Genomic DNA, 23,668 nt, shown 5'->3' with positions numbered 1-23,668 from the left:
AAATGTGGATTCAATTTCTAATATGTTATGCAAAACTCTCATATAAAATTTGAAAACGAGAGGTAACTCAACTTAAAGCCATGTTATAACGTTTGATGAGGAGGACGCCCTCAATATATTTCAAAATTCTGCTTTTTACACGATTGATATGTACTTGTTGGGGGGGGGCTGATGCACAAAAACGGAGGCCTGAAAATTGTTGACCCTCCTGAGGGGGGGCGCTGAAAAAATGACCACAAATTTTCCTGGGAAAATGGAGTATATGCTTCTCTATGGGGTTGATCCATAATTTTCATGTCAAAAAAAGGGGGGGGGCTGACATTTTTGAGGTCTGTAAAGGGGGGGCCCTGAAAAATTTTCGCGATGAATTTTTTTGCATCAGGCCCCCCTAACAAGTTTTTGTGAACGATCCCTAAAATACCCTGCAAAACTTGAGGTGCTGTCAAAATCCGAGATTTTAATAAGACGGTTTATTATTACGATGGAAATATTAGTCGAACGCGTACACGATGTGAATAACACAGTACGTACATGGCGTGCGGGCAGTCGTGACATATCAAAAGATCCGACACGACTGACGTTCGAATAAGTGGCTCGCAATGGCGACATAATTATGCGCTGGTATTAGATAGCGATTGTCTTTGTATTGCCTCGTCTGTTTGGGCCCAAATTAAAAGAGGACATATCTGACAGTGAAAACTAACATTTTATACCAAAAAAGTACAATTCTATTTCTTATGGAAATGTTATAATAATATAATAATACTTGAAGTCTGTGACATGATTGATGGTACTACCATAGACTTAAAGTGCTGGTTGGGCGTTACAGTTTGCAGTAATATATTCTGTCTAGGTGCGCTGATTGACACTGGGTAATAACAATGCAAGCGGTGTCACTGTCCTACGTAATTTGTGGGAGAAGATGCATTTTAAAGGTATTTCGTTTTATACCGGAAGTGGCCCCTTAATGACCTTTGACCCCAAATAAAAATACCACATATACATTAGGTAACTGCAACTCAAATGTGAACATACCGTTACTGTCCTATGTTTTCTTTAGCTAATGCGTGTATGCAAGTGGCGTCACTGTCCTACGTAATTTGTAGGAGAAGATGCATTTTGAGTCTCATGATGTGACATGTAGGGGCATGGTCAATGATGGTTGTGACCAAGTTAGGTCAAAATCGATGTAAGCATGTGAGTGCTAGAGCAAATGTAATGGTTGACAGAAGAAGAAGAAGAAGAAGAGTGCTAGAGCCAATGTAATGGTTGACAGAAGAAGAAGAAGAAGAAGAAGAAGAAGAAGAAGATAGATAGATAGAAAGAAAGAACCTAACGTCACGGCTGTGTAATTAACATAATTTTCACCAGGTTCACCGTCGCAAACAATAAAGGAGACAAGCAGGAAAAGTGATCCCGCCCGGAAATCGAACCCAGGACCTCAGTTTTACAAGACCTGTGCCTTAACCACTTGGCCACGGGAGCTTCGTGATTTGGCTGGTTGACTATCGAACCTATAAGCGGCCACTTAAACTTATCTACTCCCGCAAAAAATAGCCCATAGTAGCTAGGGCCGTAAATGCGAGAAATAAATTACCATCTTCCCTGTAGAGAAAATAGGCCTATAACATGGAAAAATAGTGGCATGATCGACGGGAGCTTCTTGATTTGGGTGGTTGAAATTCGAACATATAAGCGGTCACTTAAACTTATCTCCAATCGCAAATAGGCCCCGTAAATCATGGTAAATTTAGCCAATGGGTTTCAGAATTGGCTAAATGAGCCGGGCTGAGCGGACGCGTATTTATATTTTGCAATCATGGGTCGCAATATGCTAACACTTATCCTAAACTCTTCCCCTAACCTTAAGATCCGTATGCACAAAAGATTTAGACCAGGTCTAAAGTTAGACCTGGTCTAAGTGGAATTTAGTTCCATCAGGAATGGTCCTTTATTTTTATTTCCTTCCAAGAGTAGCTAGCAAGAGTAGCTAGCTAGCAAATTTTGAAGATTTAAATGCAAAGTTCAAAAATAAAACAAAATAACTTCAGCAAATGTGAAGGAAAATGTCCTCTCTCCTGGGAATAAATTCCACTTCGACCAGGTCTAACTTTAGACCCGGTCTTACGCTTTTGTCCATACGGATCCAAGGGTTTAGTTGCATTGCGGCGGCCTACTTATGGTTGTTATCATTTTGATACATGTATGTCGCTTGCATGCACGTGCACCATTTCACCTACCGCACGCAAGCCCACCCCAACCGCTTGGACAGTCGCAAAACCAGCTTCCATCATCTGCAGATATAACTCGGCAGCTTGCGCCGTTTTGGCAATCGACCGTCTGACATGGATCCGCTGTAAATAAAACATAATACAATATATCATTAGATTTTATATTCAAATTTCATTTAAACAATGATTGCAGACGACCATGTGACATGTGCAGAAAAGGGGGAAACAGCAAAGCCGACATTAACAAAAACAATGGCACCTTATATTATTATAATAAATACCAAATTGATTTTATGCAACCCTTAATGTGAAAACACCTCAAAGCGTCACTGCATATAATTAAAGACCGAATTAAAAAGACTAATTTGCGTCTGACGTCATGACAAAAGCGCGCCGTGATTGGTTGCTGACCTGCGCAGTATGGCATTTTCGGTCTGATTGACAGGACGTCATACGCAAACTAGTCTTTTTTAATTCGGTCTTCAATTATAGTGGACTTGTGACGTTATTACCAGGCACAATTTGTCAAAGAATCTACCCGGGAAGACCAGATTCTTGACTTTGTCATCACTGATCTAGATGCCACCTGCGCAGTACATGCAAGACTAGGTACCTCAGACCATGGTCCAGTTCATTTTAAACTGAACGTGCCGCTGTGCAGAGATAAAACCCACAAACGCAAAGTGCGGCAGTACGATAAGGCGGACTACTGGGCAATGAGAGGTTTCCATGCATCTGGTCTCTTGCACTTCAATCTGATGATCCAGATGAAGCTTGCAGCAACATCACCACTATTATCAGCGATGCAATGGAGATTTTTATACCAGCAAAGCTTGTTTGTATTATAAAGAAGACTGGTGACAAGGTATGGTTTGATGACCACTGAAAACGAGCAGCAACCAAGAAGCGTCGCTTATTCAAGAAGCTAAAAAAGAACAACACAAACGAAAACAAGGACAAGTTTACAAAAGCTAGAAAGGAGTACAATTATGCAGAGAAGGTAGCCAGAAGGAGCTATAACAACAAGTTGAGGTAAGAACTCTCAAATAGCAGCAGCAGCAAGAAATGGTGGAACACGGCTAACAACCTGTCTGGTATTAAAGTCCGCCAAAGTTGATATACTTGTGCTGAAGGACAGGCGTCAAGTCTACACTACATCAAAAGACAAAGCTGAAAAATTGTACCAGACCTTTGCCGCTAAATGTCAGCTTGCCTGCGCAGAAGAATCTGCCCCTGAAGTTCAGCATTCAGCAACGTGCTCAATGGAAAAGATAGCCTTCGAGATCAAAGCTTCTCAGGAATCTGCAACCAGATAAAGCTACTCTGCTACTGGTCCTGACGAAATCCGAGAGTCCTGAAAGAGTGCAGCGCGGAACTTGCAAGACTGCTGTTTGAGCTTTGCTTCTCCAAGGGAGTTTTCTTAAGCCAATGGAAGACTGCATCTGTCATCCGTATTCACAAGAAAGATTCGAAGTCCAATCCATCTATGTATCGCCCCATCTCTCTGCTCTGCATCATCAGCAAGGTCATGTTGTACAGAACCAACTTCAGAAATACCTCCTTGGAAACCAACTGATATCGGATAGACAGTTTGGATTTAGGCCACACCACAGCACAGATAATATCCTTACAATACACCCAGGAGTGGTCCAACTCCCTGGACAGAGGCAACGAAGTGCGCCTGATTGCACTGGACATCAAAGGAGCATTTGACAAGGACAGGGATAATAACCTTTGCTCGAAATCTCACCTGGATTAGGAGCTACCTGACAGATAGTTCCATCAAAGTTGTCTTACTTCCTCCATCAATGCATCAGTTCCCCAGGGGTCAATATTGGACCCACTTTTGTTCTCTGTCTTCATTGATGACCTGGGTGATGAGTGTGAAACCAACTCTACCTCTATGCAGATGATACCAACTTGTTCTGTGAGATTACATCTAGAGACAACCCTGAAGCTGTTACTGCTAGCCTGAACAGTGACCTGGAGAAAATGAGGATCTGGAATGTGACCTTACATCGAAATGTAAGGCAATAACAATATCAAGATGAATCCAACCAAGCTAGATCTTATGTTTAGTACCACCAAACTGGCCGAGAAGGAGCAGTTAGAGGTACTGGGAGTCACAGACGACAGAAAGCAGACCTGGACAAGGGACAATTTCTAACGTCTCATTCAAAGCAGGACAGAAGCTGGAAGATGGAGTAATTGAAGACTTATCTGACAACGGCGAACCATCCTTCAAGAGCAGAGTGTATAAGCATCTTATTTATTGTGTCTGATGCTTTGCTGTACCCCTTGACTCTTGCTGTCACTATTAAAGCTGTTGTGAACCACTGATTGGCCCATGCGGTCTTCTATAATAGTGGCTAGGTGCCTATATTAGTTCTTGACATGTGTCCCTCCTCATGGCCTGTTGTTCACGTTAGCATTTTATGTAAAAACCAGATTTCACTCATGTCTGCAATCATAGATTGAATATAATACCGCTCCTTTCAAAGATACTAATACTTAAAGGTGCGAATAATCAGCGTGATATGAATATTCTATAGACTTACGATCTAGGTCTTTATGCCTGTTCTGTCATCTATAGCATTCAATGCTGAGGTACCGCGTGAACGTACCAGTGCAGTGCGATATATTTAAAAAAATTGTTCTAACCTATTACTTTGGTAGTTAATCCTGTTACATCAACTAGATCTTGAGAGTACATATAGTCTTAAGAGTTCACGGCCCCAGTCCCTATTTAGGGTGGGTTGGTCTCCTTCTTTATGCAAATAGCCTTCTCACTTTGCGCTGAACAAACCTGTCTTCTCTGCAAACTTGTCTTCTCTAAAACTTGAACTCATCACTATGCTTGAATTTTGTTTAACAACCACATATTTCAAGTTTAGAGATCATATCTACCAACACGATCATAGCTGCGCTATGGGACTTCCGGTTAGCCCTATTGATGCAAACCTTTATAGGGAGTGGTTTGAACAAAAGACACTAAAACAGCTGACCACCCACCGCGTATTTGGATTAGATACGTAGACGACACCTTTGTTATTATTGATGCGAATGATGCACAGCAGTTCACAGACCATATCAATAACTAGAATGTGCATATCAAGTTTATTAATGATTCAGATAAAGATAGAGAACTTCCATTCCTGGACACAGTAGTAACGAGTTAACGGATGGAGTGATGAACCCTGTTTCATCGTGCTGACAGAGTGGTCCATAGACCCTGTCGAGGGCACGGTGGCTCAGTGGTTACGGCCTTGGACTCATAATCTGAGAGCTTGCTCGACGTGCGTGTGTTTGATACCCGGTCCCACCACCGTGTTGCGCCCTTGGGCAAGGCGCTTTGCCTCGCTTGCCTCACCCCACCCAGGTGCAATGGGAAGCTGTTAGGGGTAGTCACAGTCGTTGTACTGATGGACCCTGCGCCACTTGTAGGCTGCAAACGTGGTTCCGACATATTCTAATGACGGCGGAATAAATATAAAGCGCTTTGAGGTTCGGTTTACGGCATCAAGCGCTATATAAATATCTACATTTTACATTTTTAAAGAAGGTGAAATTGATCATTTCAAATCTGCCCTTCGACATTGTGGGTATTAGGAATGGAGTTTCGAACGCGCAAGAACCACGAAACAACTGGTAGCTACAAAAGCAAGTGCTCCTTCCTCTGCGACAAAGAGTAAATCTTTTGTTGTTATCCCATTTGTCCAAGGAGTATCAGAAAGAATTAGGAAAGTTTTGGCAGTTATAGAATCTCAACAGGGCCGTTCCGACCATTAGGCTAGGTAAGGCGGTCGCCTAGTGAGGCAAACGCAGAGGGGCGTAAAAAAGGCGAAAAAAAAAAAAAAAGGAAATGGAGAAAGAAAAGGGAAGTAAAAATGAGGGCGGATAAAAAGAAAAAACGGGAGGAAATATAAAAAGGGGGCGAAAAGAGAAACTGAAAACAGGGCGGAAAAGGAAAAAGGGGGACCTGAGAAAAAGAAAAGAAACGGGACATTTTTTTACCCTTCCCGTATCTGTTGTCAGTGGTGAGCATAGCGTTTCTAAGCTAAAGCTGATTAAGACTTATTTGCGTTCAACGATGACCCAAGAAAGATTTTAAACCAATAATAAGTCGCTTTAACTGGCCTGTCAATTGGCGCAACTTTATATTTACATGTAAAGCAATACCGGGTAATTTATACAATAAATTAAGGTCAAAACTTGTTGTCTACGAATGGCTTCAATTGGGCCGTCATTTCACAAATTTACGACTTTTTGAAACTAAAATTTTACACAATAATAGTGGAAGAGTAAATCCACAAAATGGCTTCAATTGGGTCTTCATTTTGCAAAAGTCTCTCACTTCTGAGGGGGCAACATCCCCCTTCAGACACCACCATGGGTGCCCAACTTTATGGGTACATAATTTATACAATAAAAGTCCAAACTTGTCCACGAATGGCTTCAATTGGACCGTCTTTTAGCGAATTTTAGGCTTTTTCAAACTAAAATTTTACACATTAATAGTGACAAAATGGTCCCCAAATGGCTTCAATTTGGTCTTCATTTTCCAAAAGTTTCTATCTTATGTGTGGACACCCCTCAGACACCCCCCTGTGTCACGCAAACGTGACGCGATGGCCGCTTTGCATTTCTTACATTTTCTTTTTCTAAAATTGCCCCCCCCCTCTGACTGCTCTAGATCCGCCACTGGTAATCGCCCTTAACACTGGTATGCTTTGATGGGGCGGCAGGGAGAGGCTTTGCCTAGGGCAGCAAAATCCCTAGGAACGGCCCTGAATCTCCACCGGACCTGCCAAAACAGCGAGTAACACCTCAGCTATTGCAGAACACAACATTATACAGGGCACTGTCATCTGCAGAGAAGACATGTTTGTTCAGCGCAAAGTGAGGGAAGCCATTTGCATAAAGAAGGAGACCAACCACACCCTAGATAGGGACGGGGCCGTCAACTCTCAAGACTATATGATTCTCTACTGGAGATAACTAGGACTCCACCAACGTCCAGATTGGGTAGAGGATCAACCAGTTAACATTCAGCTACCACCCGCTGATGACGGGGAAGGGTTATGAGTGTTGAAGACTTGTTTTAAACATTTTATGATGTCTACTACCAATACGTGTAAAAACATTCGTTCCACATTTTAATAAATGTTTTTTCTTATCCCATCACTGACCCTAACCGTAACATAACCTTATAAAAACGAACCTTAATTAAACCTTATTAACCAGGGGGGGGTCGGCACTCACATAAATGGACTGTATGCATGCGTGACAAAAAAAAAGTAAAAAGGGGTGTTTTTTAGGCAAGGCAAGTTACGCGCGTGACGCATTTAGGGTATAAAAACACTGATTTTCAAGAATAAGGGTAGTTTTCTGAAACTGAACAACTTGTTTAGAGGGTACTTTTTCATTTTTTTGGGAATTACGAGTCCAAAAAGAGTACATTTTTTCATTTTTTATTAGCCAAAAACTCATTAGAGGGTAATTTCTATATTAAATTACTTATATAATTAAGGGACTAAATTTGCTGGTAGGGTAAAATTCGTTTAGGGGTTGTTTAAAAAAAATTTGGTCATGCATGCGCACACTATCATACTTGAGTGGCCCCCTGTGCTTATAAATCCTAACCCTAACATGTATAATCCCTATCCTACCTACTTTTTGAACTAATGACCCTTCGGACTAAGGGACCGTTCACAAACACTTGTTGGGGGGGCTGATGCAAAAAGGGGGGGGGCTGAAAAGTTTTGACCCTCGTAAGGGGGGGGCTGAAAAATGACCTCAAATTTTCCTTGGAAAATTGAGTTTATATGCTTTTCTATGGGGTTGACCCATAATTTTCATGTCAAAAAGGGGGGCTGAAATTTTGAGGTCTGTAAAGGGAAGGGCCCGAAAAATGTTCGCGATGAAATTTTTTTGCATTAGGCCCCCCTAACAAGTGCTTGTAGCTAGGACAATACTTCACTTAGATTGCAGCTTTCACCAAGCCATCCAGTCATACATATGCAGTCATAAGTGCCATCTAATTGTGGGTTTGCTTCACACTCCGAATGTCCTTCATCACAACTCGCATCCGTACACGGATCAACTGCGGAAAGAAAATATGGAACAACAGGATATAAATATTATATAGTTTGCAATTGGACATCAAAACATTGATATACATCAATTCAAAACAAGTCGCATACACGTTTGGACAGTATTTTTTGTGGGACATGAGTGCTGCACATATCGAATAGCATTTTGAATACGAGGAATGTCCTTCATATATTTAGATTTTTTGAAATTCGCGACATAATACACATTTTATGGCAAATGATTAAAATTGATACTTGAAATATTAAATTTACCTTTTTTTTTTAGATCGCTCAACTGAAAGACATTTTTATCTCGCATCCGGCCAAAAGCGCCGCATACACACCTCATGGCATTGAAGCAGTAGACGACAGGAACACTGACAGAATACCCTTATTTGAGCAATTATTATTTTAATAGTAGCCGAAGAATCATAAAAAAGTACTCCGTTGATAAAAAAGCAGTTTTGCCAAAAAATAATTTGCAGAAAGTTGCACAAATCATTTAAAGTCTCTGGTTTCACTGAAGGCAAGGGAATGACACTAATTTGCATGGTATAATCAGATACATTGTAATTATCATTTGATTGTGTTTGCCTATTAATGACGACATAATTCTAGGGGGAAGATTTAGAGACATTGTTTTCCAGATAGAGCCCGATAAGCAAAGTACCAGAAACGCTTAAGCCACGATGGTAGGATTTATTGGTCCTTTTTAGATATCGTATGTCATAATGTCAAACATTTTGTAAAAATATAATTATATTGACCAATATTTGGCAGCATATCCACAGTCCGTGATCTTTTTGAGTTATTAACTTTGAAACTTAGCCCTAGAACTACTGAGCCATATTGTGTAACATGGACTAACATGGACAACGAAGTGAGTTGGGGGAGTGTATAAACGCATACCGTTATTATATACTTGGTACTAACGTATAGCTACATAGCAAACATAAAAACGTTTTTAAAAAGTGTTAAATAAGTTATATTTTGGGTTTTGGTTTAGGTAAATACGTTTTAATAACATTAAATTGTCGGGTTATATGAAGGTCATGAAATCGTTTTAAAACGTTTTGTATGAAAACACACTACAACAATATTTTAAAAATGTTTTCGAAATGTCATTATAAACTATTTTTGCAAACATATTTGGCCAAATATTTTGTCAACACTTAAATAACATTATGTTGAAATATTTACACCCAGCAAACACAGAAATGTTCTTAAAATGTTTTTTACAAAACGTTTTAATAACAGTTAAATGCCGGGTTATATAAAAGTCGTGAAAACATTTTAAAAACGTTATTGTAAATATTTTGGGCAAACATTTTTGGCAAAATATTTTTTCAACCCCAAAATAACATAAAGTTTTCAAAAATGTTTTTGGAATGTTATTAAAACGTTTTTATACCCTTTATATAACCCGACATTTAAATGTTTTCTGTAAAACATTTGTGTTCGCTGTGCAGTAAATTACCAACAAATGTTATTTAATGTTATGAAAACGTTTTTAACCATTAATGTACCCTTTATAGACCCGTTTTCTGACAACCTTTTATAACCTTTTTCGAATGATGTCGAAAACGTTACATGATAAAAGCTTCCATGCATCATAAAATTTAAAGGGTCCATGTTTTGACCGGACCTGTTGCTCACTTTCAACTTGTAATTTAAGGGGTCCAAACCAAAAGTAAGGGGTCCCCTGACACACAAGAATGCGACCTCTGCATTGGATTCAAAGGGTGAAGGCTTTACGAGTTAGGAGGCACGAATCGAATAGGTAAGGTAAGTCATCACGTATAGTTTGGTCCTATAGGGCTATCGGTTCTCCGATAGGTAGCGATGGCTTTTTCTATCGTACCCCGAACATTTGTATAGTATTATTTTTAGCTAGATAAGCAACGATAGCACTTTGCCTTAAGGGGTACTACACCCTTGATAAATTTGTGTCTATTTTTGCATTTTTCTTAAAAACTAATAACACAGTGGTAACAAAAGTTGTGTATATTATAGGGGCAAGGAATCCAATTACTACACTGGAATTTCAGTGACCCAAGACAAGCGGTTCGTTATTTATGATGAGAAATAAGGTACCGCTAGGATGTACCTCATTTCCTACCATATATACTGAACCGCTTGTCTTGAGTCACTGAAATTTCAGTGTAGTAATTGGATTCCTTGCCCCAATACTTTACATAACTTTTGTTACCAGTGTGTTATTATTTTTTGAATGAAACCTAGGTGTTTACCACACCTCCAGGTGGCGGCGGATGCGATATCGCCATTTTTGACGTCGCCATTCGATTAACACATAAACATGAAATCTTCACAAACAATTCTAAATGTGTTATGTGGTGTTATTCTAAAACCGTTGGGGTACGACAATGTACCCCACTGTAAGTATGTTGTTTTTCAATTTGTAACTGCTAACCGTCTATTTTGAAGGGGGGCTGTCAGTCTGTATCTTCGTCAGCCTGGTACGTCACGTGTCACGTGTCGCGTGGCCTGCGCAACTCTATTATGATTGACAAACGGCACTTTTCATACTCCGTTCTTGCCAGTGGTATAAGTTATGGGAAGGTAAAATTGGCAAAAAAAGCCATCGTAAAAAACCCAAAAAAAACAAAACAAAAAAACAACAACAATACAGCAACACAATTTCCATCGGACTATTAATAATAACCTTACCAACATTGCATGTTTGTCCAATCCATCCAGAAGTACAGCTACAGTTGTATGAGTCGGAATCGTAATAGTACTGGTACTTGGGAACAGGAATACAGGTAGCGCCATTCTCACAAGGCGATGGTGGTGATATACATGGATCCGGATCTATAATGATTATAATAACAAAACAATAATAATAATAATAATAAAAATAATAATAATAATAATAATAATAATAATAATAATAATAATAATAATAATAATAATAATAATAATAATATTAATATTAAACTATAATCTAGTCAACTGGACTTACTATTTTTGAGTGGGAGATTTTCACGTCCAATCTACTGATCATCTGGCGGCAAAAGTTCATTGACCTGTGAAACGGATGTTGTAGTATCACAGGTCACCACCTTTTGCCGCCAGATGATCAGTAGGGCTGAAGATGCGTTCAGGATTGGACGTGAAAATTCCCACTCAAAAATAGTAAGTCCAGTTGACTAGATTATAGTTTAATATTAATACTGTTTACTACCTGGATGAATGATAATCTTCACAAACGTAATAATAATAATAATAATTGCTTTCTTGGAGCCGTTTATTGCGCCCTGCTTTAAAAAAAAAATTAGTACTCAAAACTCATCATCATCCTCATTTGAGAGACGGTAAAATATCTACTTACCTTCGCACAACATTCCCATCCAGCTATCAGGGCAGTGTAACATGGACTAACATGGACAACGAAGTGAGTTGGGGGGGGTGTGGAGTGTATAAACGTCATATACCGTTATTATATACTTGGTACTAACGTATAGCTACATAGCAAACATAAAAACGTTTTTAAAAAGTGTTAAATAAGTTATATTTTGGGTTTTGGTTTAGGTAAATACGTTTTAATAATATTAAAATGTCGGGTTATATGAAGGTCATGAAATCGTTTTAAAACGTTTTGTATGAAAACACTAGCCCATAGCAAAAAGAAAAGGTATCGGTATAGTTGCGGCTACTATACGGGATAGTATCCGGTAGCTATTCTGGAGCTATCCGAAAGTATACAAATATTAACTGTCTATGAGTGTGATGGTCGAAATATAATCACGAGGTGAAAGATGGATTGTTCCATTCCACGAGCCGGAACGGCGAGTGGAATGGAACAATACATCTTTCACCGAGTGATTATATTTCGACCATTACACGACTTTAAGACAGTTAATATTTGTTTTATATCACTCATGCATAAATTCTATTACTAAAATACTATTTAAGGTAGGAAATACATTTTTTCATCAACATAACGCCGTGTTTGCCCTGGTATACTTCACATTTTGGGGTCCACCCCATAACTAAATCGGCGAGTCGAAGAGTCAGCGCATGGCTTGCGCGCAGGCGCACTACGGCAGAGCACATGATGGTAAAGACTATCACACGGAGAGGGTGATAGTAAAAATGATAAATGGTAATCAACCAATGAACTGTCTAGAATTTATGTATGAGTGATATAATATCTGCTAGCAGATACTAGTTGGATACTAGTATCGGTATAGTGGTACTATTCCAATACTATTCCGATACTAGTATCTGATACTATATAGTATCGAAATAGTACCCGCTTTCAGCTGGCGCCAATCGATGTCACATGACTAATTAGAATAACTACCATATTTCGGTTGGAGCCAAATTGCTATACAGGCAAGGAATGAGTTCGTCTGATTCAAAGGATAATATATACTGTTGTACAAGGAATTAAACAGTGTGTTCTATTTCTGGGCTTCACAATGCAGGTATGGTTGTATTGGGTAACAGTTTTTCAAAACTCATCATCATCCTCATTTGAGAGACGGTAAAATATCTACTTACCTTCGCACAACATTCCCATCCAGCTATCAGGGCAGCTGCACCCCGTGAATTTATCATCTGCATTCTCCTCGCAAGTACCGCCGTTTTCACATGGACTATTTTTGCATTTAATTACTGTGGAAGAAATAAATAAGATAGTGACGAGGTAATATTTTCCAAGGCAGTTCAAATGTCACTAGGATCCACAGCATGATCATCTATCAGGGACACAGTAACCCATTATGCAGTTACTGTCCGTTTTTCCTATGCAGTGCACACACAGCGCTCCAATTGATGATTGACCTCTAGCTCACTCACTGTACTGTAAGTATAGACAATGGACTAGTTAGTGGGCTGGTGGGAAAACCCTTCACCCAATAATAGCCATAGAAGCTCACATGTGAATTATAATGTTCATCCTTAACATACTACAATTTGAAGTAAAAAATATCACGGGAAAGCTGTTGTCGAGCTGTTTTCCCGAAGAGAGTCTTCCAAAATGTCATAACAGTCGGACGTGTAATTTCAATGGCAAATTATGCTCAACAGCTGACTCGCGATAGCTCCAACTTCGAACAAGCACCATCGTGTGATCGGTTTGATAAATTTTCGCCATGAAGCTGTAAAAAATTTTCAATTCTTTCCCTCTATGGTAATCCAAAAATGAGTAAAATGCGATTTTGGGAAGATTGTTGTCGAGCCCTCCCAAATATGAAGTTCTGACTGCCCGATAGGCAGCTAAAAATGGAAACCGTGTTAAGGGAAGGGGTATGAACGTTTGGACAGTATTTATTGTGGGACATTAGAGCACATCAGACATATCGAATTGCATTCTGAATACGAAGAATGTCCTTCTGATATCAAATAATTTTGATTTTTGAAATTCGCAATGTAATACACATTTTATGGCAAATCATTAAAAATTGATATTTTTGAGATTTAACAGTACTTGAAGTAAACTTTATAAATCTGATGATTTATACTTAAAGTGTATGTAGGTGGGATGAAAAGCCGACGATCAATTGAAAATTTTACCTTTCGTATTGAAGATATGGATTTTTTTTCCCAAAACACCTACACAAATTAGGTCTTTATGGAAAAAAATCCATATCTTCAATATAAAAGGTCAAAATTTTCAATTGATCGTCGGCTTTTCCTCCCAGCTACATACACTTTAAGAATATATCATTAGATTTATAAAATTGATTTCGAGGACTGTTATATATCAAAATTTGAAAAATATCAAATTTCAATAATTTGTCATAAAATTTGTATTATATCGTGAATTTCAAAAATGAAAAATTATTTTATATCAGAAAGACATGCTTCGTATTCAGAATGCAATTCGATACGTCTGAGGTGCTCTCATGTCCCACAAAAATACTGTCGAAACGCCATAAACGTTCATTCTAGATCCCTTAAGTCCAAAATCACATGCTTCTCATTTATTTGTGTGATACGATCACAATAACTGTGACAAGTTTGACATGAGTTGTACCATCAACATGACTGGATAACAATAAGCAGACTATTGTTCTCATTTCGGAAACAAAGGCCACGCTCAGTATTGTTATGTGCGTTTGCTTTGTAATGGTGCATCCAACTGAAATTATAATACCTATTTCATCACAGCACATTGACATATCGCACAGGTAAATCAGAAACATATGTTTATGGATTTAACCAGGGCTATGAGACACATCCCTGATTTAGCATAGTTGAGCTGTTTTCAATGAGGTTTATCTTGGTTTAATGGGGTTTAAGTCCTGCAAAGGTTGTGGTGAATTCTGCTGTAGACATGACTGCATAATGCCCAATACATTTGTGGATTCATTGAATGACCTTTGAAGATTTGGGTACAAAAACTCTGCAACTTGAGGTCAAATTTTGCACTATGATTATGTAATTGATGGAATAGAAAAGGTCCGAAACATGCGACAGTGAAATACCACAGTATACTGCCAAAGCCCCATGGTTTAGTTGTAGGGTGATGGTGATCGCTCTAGTTAGATTGCAATAAGTGGCGTAGCGTCATAGGGGCACGTGCCCACCAATCAGACCCGGTGCCCCCTAATCATGGTCGGTTCCCCCAATATGATGACCCACGCTACGCCACGGATTGCAATCGTTTTGACTTACCATTGGCGCATTTTTTCCCCCGATAACCAAACTGACAGTAGCACGTGTAACTACCATCCTCATTGTTTTCACATGTCCCACCGTTTTTACACGGTTCCTTCGTAACACACTTGTTTTCCACTATAACAGAAAGAAAAATTATTATTACTATTTACCATGTTTACAATAATTAATCGAAATATTATTGACTTCCACAACTTGTTTACATCGCACATACGTTGAATTTGACCCGGGAAATTTATATCGGTACCGATTGAATTTTCGGACGGGAATCCAGGCACCCGAAATGTCATAAAATCTACAGTTACAAAATGTAATGTTATTGTACACGTTTGAATACGTCAATTTCATTGGGCAATATCAAAGATCCTAGATACAAACTCTACCAATTTGTGCATTAGCATACACATGATCATTAATAGTGCAAATGGTAGATTTTGTATCTAGGGTCTTTGGTATTGTCATATTATCAACAATTGAACGTGTATTAGCCCCATAGGAATGGTCATATATTTTGTACAATATGCTAATTGCTACGGGTCGATATTTTACCCACTGGCGGCACACCTGTACCAGGACGCTTAGGGGTGGTGCAATAATTATGTGTACCCCGGGGTGAATTATAGGGGGGGCAAAGATTTTTGGCAGGCCAAAAGGGGGGGCAAGCATTTTTGGCAGGTCGAAAGGGGGGTCAAGCGATTTTGGCAGGTCGAAAGGGGGGGGCAAGCAATTTTTGGCACAGATATTTTAGGCACCGTTTCTATATTACGCCCTAAAAAGGCATAGGAAAACGTTACGAACACGTTCAAATATGCAAAATTTCCTGCTCACTGCGCTCGCATTATATGTTAAGACAATTTAAGGTTTTATATTCGGGTTCCCCAAAATCTTGCATGTGTAAGGGGGGGGCAAAGATTTGTTGGCACGTCAAAGGGGGGGCAAAGGTTTTTGGCACGTCGAAAGGGGGGGCTAAAGGTTTTTGGCACGGCCAAAGGGGGGGCAAGCGATTTTTGGCAGACCATTTTGAGAATTCACCCCCGGGGTACACATAATTATTGCACCACCCTTATAGGATGACCCACGAACCGCGGTTTCATTAGACTGCGCTGCATTCCTTTTTTTTTTTTTTTTTTTATAAACAATTCATACGTTTCCATGCATGAAACCATTTAAAATATATGACGAAACACATCACATCTCCAGTGACTGCCCTGCCCAGAGAAAAAAGTTTTCTCATGGATATCTGAGCTGTTGAATCAGAACAGGAATGATGAGTTTTCCATGGTCAGGTCAGAGAGATTAATTTAGGGAATGATAAATTAAACTGGTCTACTACAGTAGACTACGGTTTCATAGGTCCGTGGCCCTAGTTCAGATTGATACACTAAGTACGCTTGAGTTCATTCTTTTCTGCATGGCTGTTTCTATTATTAACTTACACCCTCTGGAATCAAGCCTTGAAAAATCCATTTTATAACTTTAAGTTGATCTAAATGCGTTTATTATGTTATAACTATACAGAAGTACATGATATCACAAGATTGTAACAAGAATATGCAACAAGTACAATCTATTAATTGCATATCAGTTCAAATGTCAAATTTGGTTCGTTTCGGTTCAGTGGTTATTACGACGTGAATGATTATGCAACGCACGTCACAATGCAATTCATTCCAAGTTTGACATATTTTTTTTTTGCTTATGCGCGTTCTGATCAGACTACCGTAAAGATTCGCCTAATTGGGGCTATGAGCTCCCATGACATAACTGGAATTTTAAGCACAACTAAAAGTACTCTCGCGTAATATATTCCAACCAGAAAATAAGGACTTGGTCCCTTATGGGATTTTCAGAGGCAGAACTTTATCGAATTGTACCTGAAAATTTCATATGCAGTGACGAATTTTTAATGTGTCAAATTAGACCACTTTTTTGACGAATTAATCTTTTCAGTGTGCGTCACGTTGTTACTGATAATGAATCAGCAACTCTGTTCAATTTATTTAAATGAGGCACCTAAATTAAGGTGGGCGTTAAATAACTGTACATCGACGGAAAAGTATGCTTTTAAGTGCTGGTGAAGACTCAATCACACACGTGGACTGTATGAGAACAAAAGGTACCTCTCGTTCAAGTGGGCGCTTTCACGTGACTTCCTTTGAGCACTTATTAGCAGTAGCTTGCCTGGTAACGCGTTAATACAACGTCGGGCAGTTACAGATTTAATGGTGGAACCCTTTTGCCCTGAACAAAAGGTACCTTTCGATGAATACCTTGTCGGCAAATCAAATCGTCACAAAGGGACAATGCGTGCGTTACGTAATATATTGCTTCTCCATGTTATAATAGCTCCATGGTGAACACTTACATTGACAAAGTTCACCCCAGTAGTTTTCTTGACAAGCACACTCAAGGCCGTTGGTAGTGTTCCAGCAGATTCCCCCAAACTCGCAGTTAAGAGAATCACCACCTTCACACAATGTAGCTAAATGAAATAATTAAACAATATTGATTTTACTTTGTCTTCGCAGACTATTCTTGTTTCGCACTATCGTTATTGTATTTCTACTAAATGTAAGGCCCGTTGCATACTTTTTATTCGACGTAGAATATTCGATGCAACATAATTATCTTCGTTATCCATTAATCCATTCCCATTCTATGTTAACTTCTAATGTTTGTCAACAAGCATTCGTTAGAAGATAAAAATGAATTGAAATTGATTGAATTACGAATACTTGGTGAACGAATATTCTACGTCGAATATTTGCAGCAATTCAGTAGAAACAAAACAGACGTACCTGACCTTACTTGAAAAAAATTAAAGCCATAATGTACGATCTTATAATATGAATTTTTTTTTCAAACCTAATTTTTATCTTTTGCATATTTTTAATATTTACACATGTCCCAACTTGCACCATGAATGAATTCTGCCAAATGTCTTGGCTTTGTAGGTCAACAGAGCAAAGTTCAACATAAAGTCATAATCTTTTTAATATGACTTTATGTCCTCTTATAGAACTGCATGTTAAAAGGCCAAAATAACCAGCAGGGTTTCTTTCACTTTACCTTGTTATTTCACCTCAAAACGGACAGAAACCCTTCTCGACAATTACTATTAGTTTGAGTATAGAATAACAAATTTTAAATTTGAAGGAAATCGTACATTATGGCTTCAAGCCAGTTGGCCTACAAGAGCACAGAATAAAGATTAAACAACAGTGAATATATGGGTATATTACAGTCAAAAATATACTCAAAATTCAATTTCAGATATCGACTGCTTAGTGCCAGAAGTGGGTAAGTGTAATAGCTGCCCTGTGATCATTTGACACTTTACACACATTATATTGTACTCGCATACTCATTACAGCTACACATGGCAGCTATTTGGCCAGCATTTTTGGTACATGTATTATGTATCTTTTAAAAGCATTTATCTTCTCCGGGTTTTGTGGGAATGAGAAACAAATTGTTATTTAGGCCTACCAGGCTTTTCGGTGACTTCGCTATATCCGCCTACGCCAAGGTCGTAAAATATATCAGGATAACTTGCCCATACACAAGCTGTAAATAAATAAATAATAAATAAATAATGCAGGCTCGTTCACTGATATTCATGTTAAGTAAATGGGTAATTGCTAACTAGCGTTATTTAAGATCATGGGACCCTTTTTGAGGCAGCCCATGGAGGGACAGTGAGTCACCCCTCCCCTTTCCATAGACTTGGGTGGGGGGGGGGGCAATGCCCATGGCAAGCACCGGGTACACCCTTAGCCTCCCTGGCCAGGGTTATGGCGAAGACCAACGGCGGATCTAGTGAGCTAGCACCAGCAGTTAGCATCGATAGTGAAGGCGGATGAGTTACGACCTCCAAAGTCAACGGCAGTCCACTGGCGGATGAACAGAGAAGGGAAATGGTGGTCATCATTAGTCCACCCTGTAGAAGGCTACAGTATTAGCCTAGAGGTAGAGGGTGGTCATGTAGTTTGGTGTGCTAGGCTATCGGTCGGAAGGTTGTAAGATCACGAGCTTTCTCATTTATCCTCTATCCCACTCATTGTGGCCCTAAACGTGCAGACACCACAGTGGGTGCATAGCATGGTTCGGAGAGTCACGTAAAATGGTGGTCCCATGTACCAGAAGAGCAATATCTGGACATGTAAAAATTGCAGGCCTTTTCTTAAAGAACAGGGGATCAGCCCGGGCCTGTTGTCTGTCACACTCAGCATTGAGGTCAACTTGCGCTGCACTTTGGGGCCTGGCAGCATATCGACCCGTGGCACGCTTTGAGGAATCTGAGTATTCAGAAAGCGTGGATAAATGCCGTTTTATTATTATTATTTATCAACACGAAGTTTTTGACACCATTTTCATCAAAAGTTTAAAATTTTGACACTTTAGAGGTCAACGGTTAACCTTTGACCTTTTTGGTAAAACTCAAGAACGGAACATGCTAGATATGTAAAACTATACATTTTCTGAATCTTTATGACCAGAGGAATACATTAGCAATGTTTTCGACACAATTTGATGATGTTTGAAATTTGACCTCATGTAAAGTTCAATGACCTTTCCCCCACCCATGGGACAATATTTTGTTTTGAGAACAACAAAATTTGAGGGACTTTAAGAATTACGAAGAAATAGGATAGAAAAATAAAGCATTCCGGTGCAAGGCAAGTGCACCTGCTGACTAGACTGATGATCGTGTTATGACAATTTGATTGATAAGATCGTGTGCAGAATCGTGTAGCTCCAATTTGCTACCAAACACTCTAAATTGACAGATTCCACCCGGGCAGTCCGGAGAATCAAAATCAATAATGTATTGTGCATGTATACAGGCCCATGTATTGTCGTATTTATGTATAGAACACGCAATTATCAATAATTAAGCGCTATAATACACATTATATTAATGTTTTTTTCTGCAATACCGGTATGATAAGGAATTTGCACTTACATTGGATGCACTGTATCTTTGGTCTAATCTTTTCCATGGAAAATTCGCACATATCGGTATAGCTTTATAAATGTAAAGATTGTTTCTACTAGAATATGGTTTTTCTTAAAGAAATATTTGAATTGCAATACTTCAAGACCACGAACACAATTGGGTGCTATGATGTGACTAAATTGGGCTATGAGTGTATTATGTTACCAAGTTGGCAATAGGTATTTCCCTCATTTGCATTAAATTGCCTATTCATTACTTCTTGTGATGGCCTTGAATACCGGTATGTTATTCTACTTGAAGAATTTAGGCAGATACGAAATATACTGCATATGTGTTTTGTTCATGGATGAAATTTGCTGTAATCAACGAAATCTAGCAAATGACCAATTTTCAGTGCAGATTGACAACTGACACATTTAGATTGGTTACATTTTGACGAAACTACGATATTTCCTTTCGAACTCACACTTACCGAAAGTTCATCCTATCACATTACGTTTTGTTACCTGGAGAGATTTGATCATGTCTCACCTCCTTTTTCAACCAAATTGACGGTAATAACTCTTGTAGTGAGGGATCAACATTTAACCACAAATTGCCTCGGGCAAAACTCACATCCTGGGAACTAAATACTACACAAGATCATTTTTATGTATAAACTCACTGACCCATGTGTGCCATATACTGCCTCTAGGTATAATGACAGCCTGGCTTGCCAAACATTGCTTCACCCCATTTTGGCTGGCCATAAATTCCCCCCCAATTTTACCCTCCACAGGGCTCATAATTATTGCACAGCCTTTAACCTTTTGTACGGTAACTCGATTCGATGGCAGGTTTGAAGACTATCTTGTCTTTGTATTCATAGCTTCAAATGATATTCTGCAGAAGTCCATGTCTTCACGGTCTAGGGTTTGAGACGTCAAGTTGAAACAATATTATGATAGTCACTGACAAATCCCCAACTTAACGGTTATATTCTAATTCTCCTAACCATCGCACATATGTTAAAAATAATGACGTTTTATGCTCAGTTCCTCAATATGACGATATAATAATGCGTAGTTTCTTAGCGTAGTTTCTTAATCAAAACCAAATAATTACAAATATAAACATTACCTGCCCAGCAAAGGAGGACAGCCACTTGTAGGACCAGGCCTTTGGAAAACATTGTGTTTATCATTTGACCTCTGAAATTAATATAATAATAATAATAATAATAATAATAATAATAATAATAATAATAATAATAATAATAATAATAATAATAATAATAATAATAATAATAATAATAATAATAATAATAATAATAATAATAATAATAATAATAATAATAATAATAATAATAATAATAATAATAATAATGTTCGGCAGAGTCCATCCCCTCCAAAGCAGCTAACACTACCTCATCATAGTGAAAATTGATACATTCATTCATTCATTCATTTATTCATTCATTCATTCATTCATTTATTAAAGGTGTATTACACAATTGTCATAGCAGTATAAAAACTGAAATGCAACAATTTTACAAAAGTATACACATCATATAAAAATGTTAAAATACATATAAATACACCAAAATCATGTAGAAAAGAGCAAACTTCCACACATTCATTTTCACCCATTCACCCACAACACACTCCTGCACCCCACATCTACTCATAAAATATCACTGCCACAAGATAACACCCACTGATCATGCTAACCTTACACACCACTAACATGTACTCAAACTCATAAATTAGCATATTAAGATCATATTAAATGAGAGAAACAGAAAATATATTGCACATAATAATGTTTGTAAAATTTGGTGGAGATGTGAGAGAAAATGTAGAATATGTAGATACATAATATAGTTACCACGTGAAGGCAGGGTTCGCAGGTTTGTGACGCGGTTTTTTATTTCCGCTTGGCAAAAACAGTTTTTGTCAGTTTTTGCCGGCAAAATGGGCAAAAACTAAAGTGATAAATATTTCACTTTTTTCATCTCAAACTATTATGAAGTACCAAAAATAATTTCCTGAGTTTAATAAGACCAAATTTTGCAATTATAAGGAACATATTAATTAAAGGCATGGGATTTCATTGCGCATTAGTGCACTTTAAAACTGAAATGTGTCATATCAAATTCAAAATATTTTCGTTTTAAGGACTTGATGAGACAAAATATATGTTGAATGATTCATGAAAAGCTTTCTGTACTACTTTTTAACATTTGACTTAGTTTTTGCCAGTTTTTGCCGCTTTAGATTAGGCAAAAACTGCCACTTTACAAGAAAAAACCGAACCCTGATTGAAGATGAGTTTAAAAGCTTACCGGTACTACTTGTGTCTTTTGATAACCTGGTAAAATTCTTCAATTGGCCTCTCCTTCAGGCCGGCAACAATGACGAAAACCTTCTATTATTCTGTTTTTATTCCAAATGTTCAAAAGATTTCCTACATAGCTATGTCAGTCGAGAACCTCGTCTCTGAATGGTTTCTTAGATACTGCAATGATATGTAAGTTTTCAAGACAATTAAGATAATAATTAAGTCGTTTATACGTCATGCGTATTGTTCTCACTGTAATTGGTGATTTAGGAAAATATTTTTCCTGTGACAAATTTTCAAAAGAAGAAAATAACAGCAATTGTTCTTCACAACACGCTTGGAACCATCCTGCAGCGCTAGCTGTCTCGTCCATGCAAATTAATATAATTGGTTTAACTTTCATGATCGTTCAAAAGTCATGTATTCTTCCCTTGGTTGTTCGACAAAATAATCAGGGTCTTGTTATATAGAACCATCAGCTCGTGAACCAATGGGATATTCCAATTGAAATCCACATTACCCTTGTGGAAGATTTTGGAAATATGTTTCATAGGGGGAGTATGTTTTTGAAATGTAATTGGTCAGAGTTAATCATATTAATACCCATACTCTCCCTGCATTATGGCTTTACCTACATCTTCCACAACTGGAGTAAGTATTTCAAATGGAAGTTACATAATTGTCTATTTTATTCAAATTTAATACTCCCTCCATGTCAGACTTTATCTAAGTCTTCCACAGGGGTAGTGCGGATTTTAAGTGGAATATCCCAATAAACAACATCGACTAGATTACTTACGACTAGGTTTTGGGTTAAGGCAGTAGAATTAGGGTTAGTGTTAATTAGGGTTTACCCTGTCGGACAACTGGCGTGTCGTACAAACGCACGTAACTATAATAAGTAAAGTGTAATTAGTTGAAGGGTAGAACTTGGTGCAGACAAAGGCGTACTAGTATACGTCAATATCAATATTATTATATTAACATTTTGCACCTCTTTCAGAAAATATCAAACCAATTATTTTCAACTTGTTGACAAGTAACTTCACCGCGGGACACTTATTACTGTTATCATTTCACGCACCCTTATTAGTCAGTTCAGACAAAGGCGCACTACATGTAGTAGGTATACGTACTTGTACGTACTGACGTCATGATTTTCACACAATTCATTGCAACATTATAAAGAAATACATAAAATTTTAGAATCATCGCCCGAGACAGTTTATCTGGTTTATCTAAACACGTGCAAGGCTTACATTTTCTGACAATGAAGCCGGAGTACTAAGGAACATATTGTATGTGTCGAAATTCTAAAATCATACGTTAAATTTGAAATATTTATCGTTAAAAAAATGGGGTATTACGTAATCAATACAAATCCAGACACATGATATAAAAAAAATCCACACATACAA

The 23,668-nt window shown here is 38.2% G+C and overlaps 1 protein-coding gene across 2 annotated transcripts in view; it reads right to left on the bottom strand.

Annotated features, from left to right (window-relative positions):
- LOC140166002 (plasminogen-like) overlaps window positions 1-22,416 on the bottom strand; it is a 58,957-nt gene extending 36,541 nt beyond the window's left edge. The window contains exons 1-9 of one of the 2 annotated variants that reach the window (XM_072189370.1): window positions 22,255-22,416; window positions 21,051-21,121; window positions 18,461-18,538; window positions 17,337-17,453; window positions 14,969-15,088; window positions 12,851-12,964; window positions 11,012-11,155; window positions 8,212-8,334; window positions 2,241-2,354 (exon numbers count right to left, since the gene is read on the bottom strand). In XM_072189370.1, coding sequence (XP_072045471.1) covers window positions 2,241-2,354; window positions 8,212-8,334; window positions 11,012-11,155; window positions 12,851-12,964; window positions 14,969-15,088; window positions 17,337-17,453; window positions 18,461-18,538; window positions 21,051-21,114 — 874 coding nt within the window. In that variant the 5' untranslated portion in view covers window positions 21,115-21,121; window positions 22,255-22,416. Of the gene's footprint in view, window positions 1-2,240; window positions 2,355-8,211; window positions 8,335-11,011; window positions 11,156-11,675; window positions 11,705-12,850; window positions 12,965-14,968; window positions 15,089-17,336; window positions 17,454-18,460; window positions 18,539-21,050; window positions 21,122-22,254 lie in introns of those variants that run through there. The other variant, XM_072189371.1, reaches the window with a different exon arrangement.
- Window positions 22,417-23,668: the final 1,252 nt, after the last annotated feature.

Source organism: Amphiura filiformis, chromosome 12 (genome assembly GCF_039555335.1).
Source record: "Amphiura filiformis chromosome 12, Afil_fr2py, whole genome shotgun sequence".
NCBI lineage: Eukaryota > Metazoa > Echinodermata > Ophiuroidea > Amphilepidida > Amphiuridae > Amphiura > Amphiura filiformis.
The sequence above is the reverse complement of the archived record's forward strand: the minus strand, read 5'-3'. Positions and strand labels throughout refer to the sequence as shown.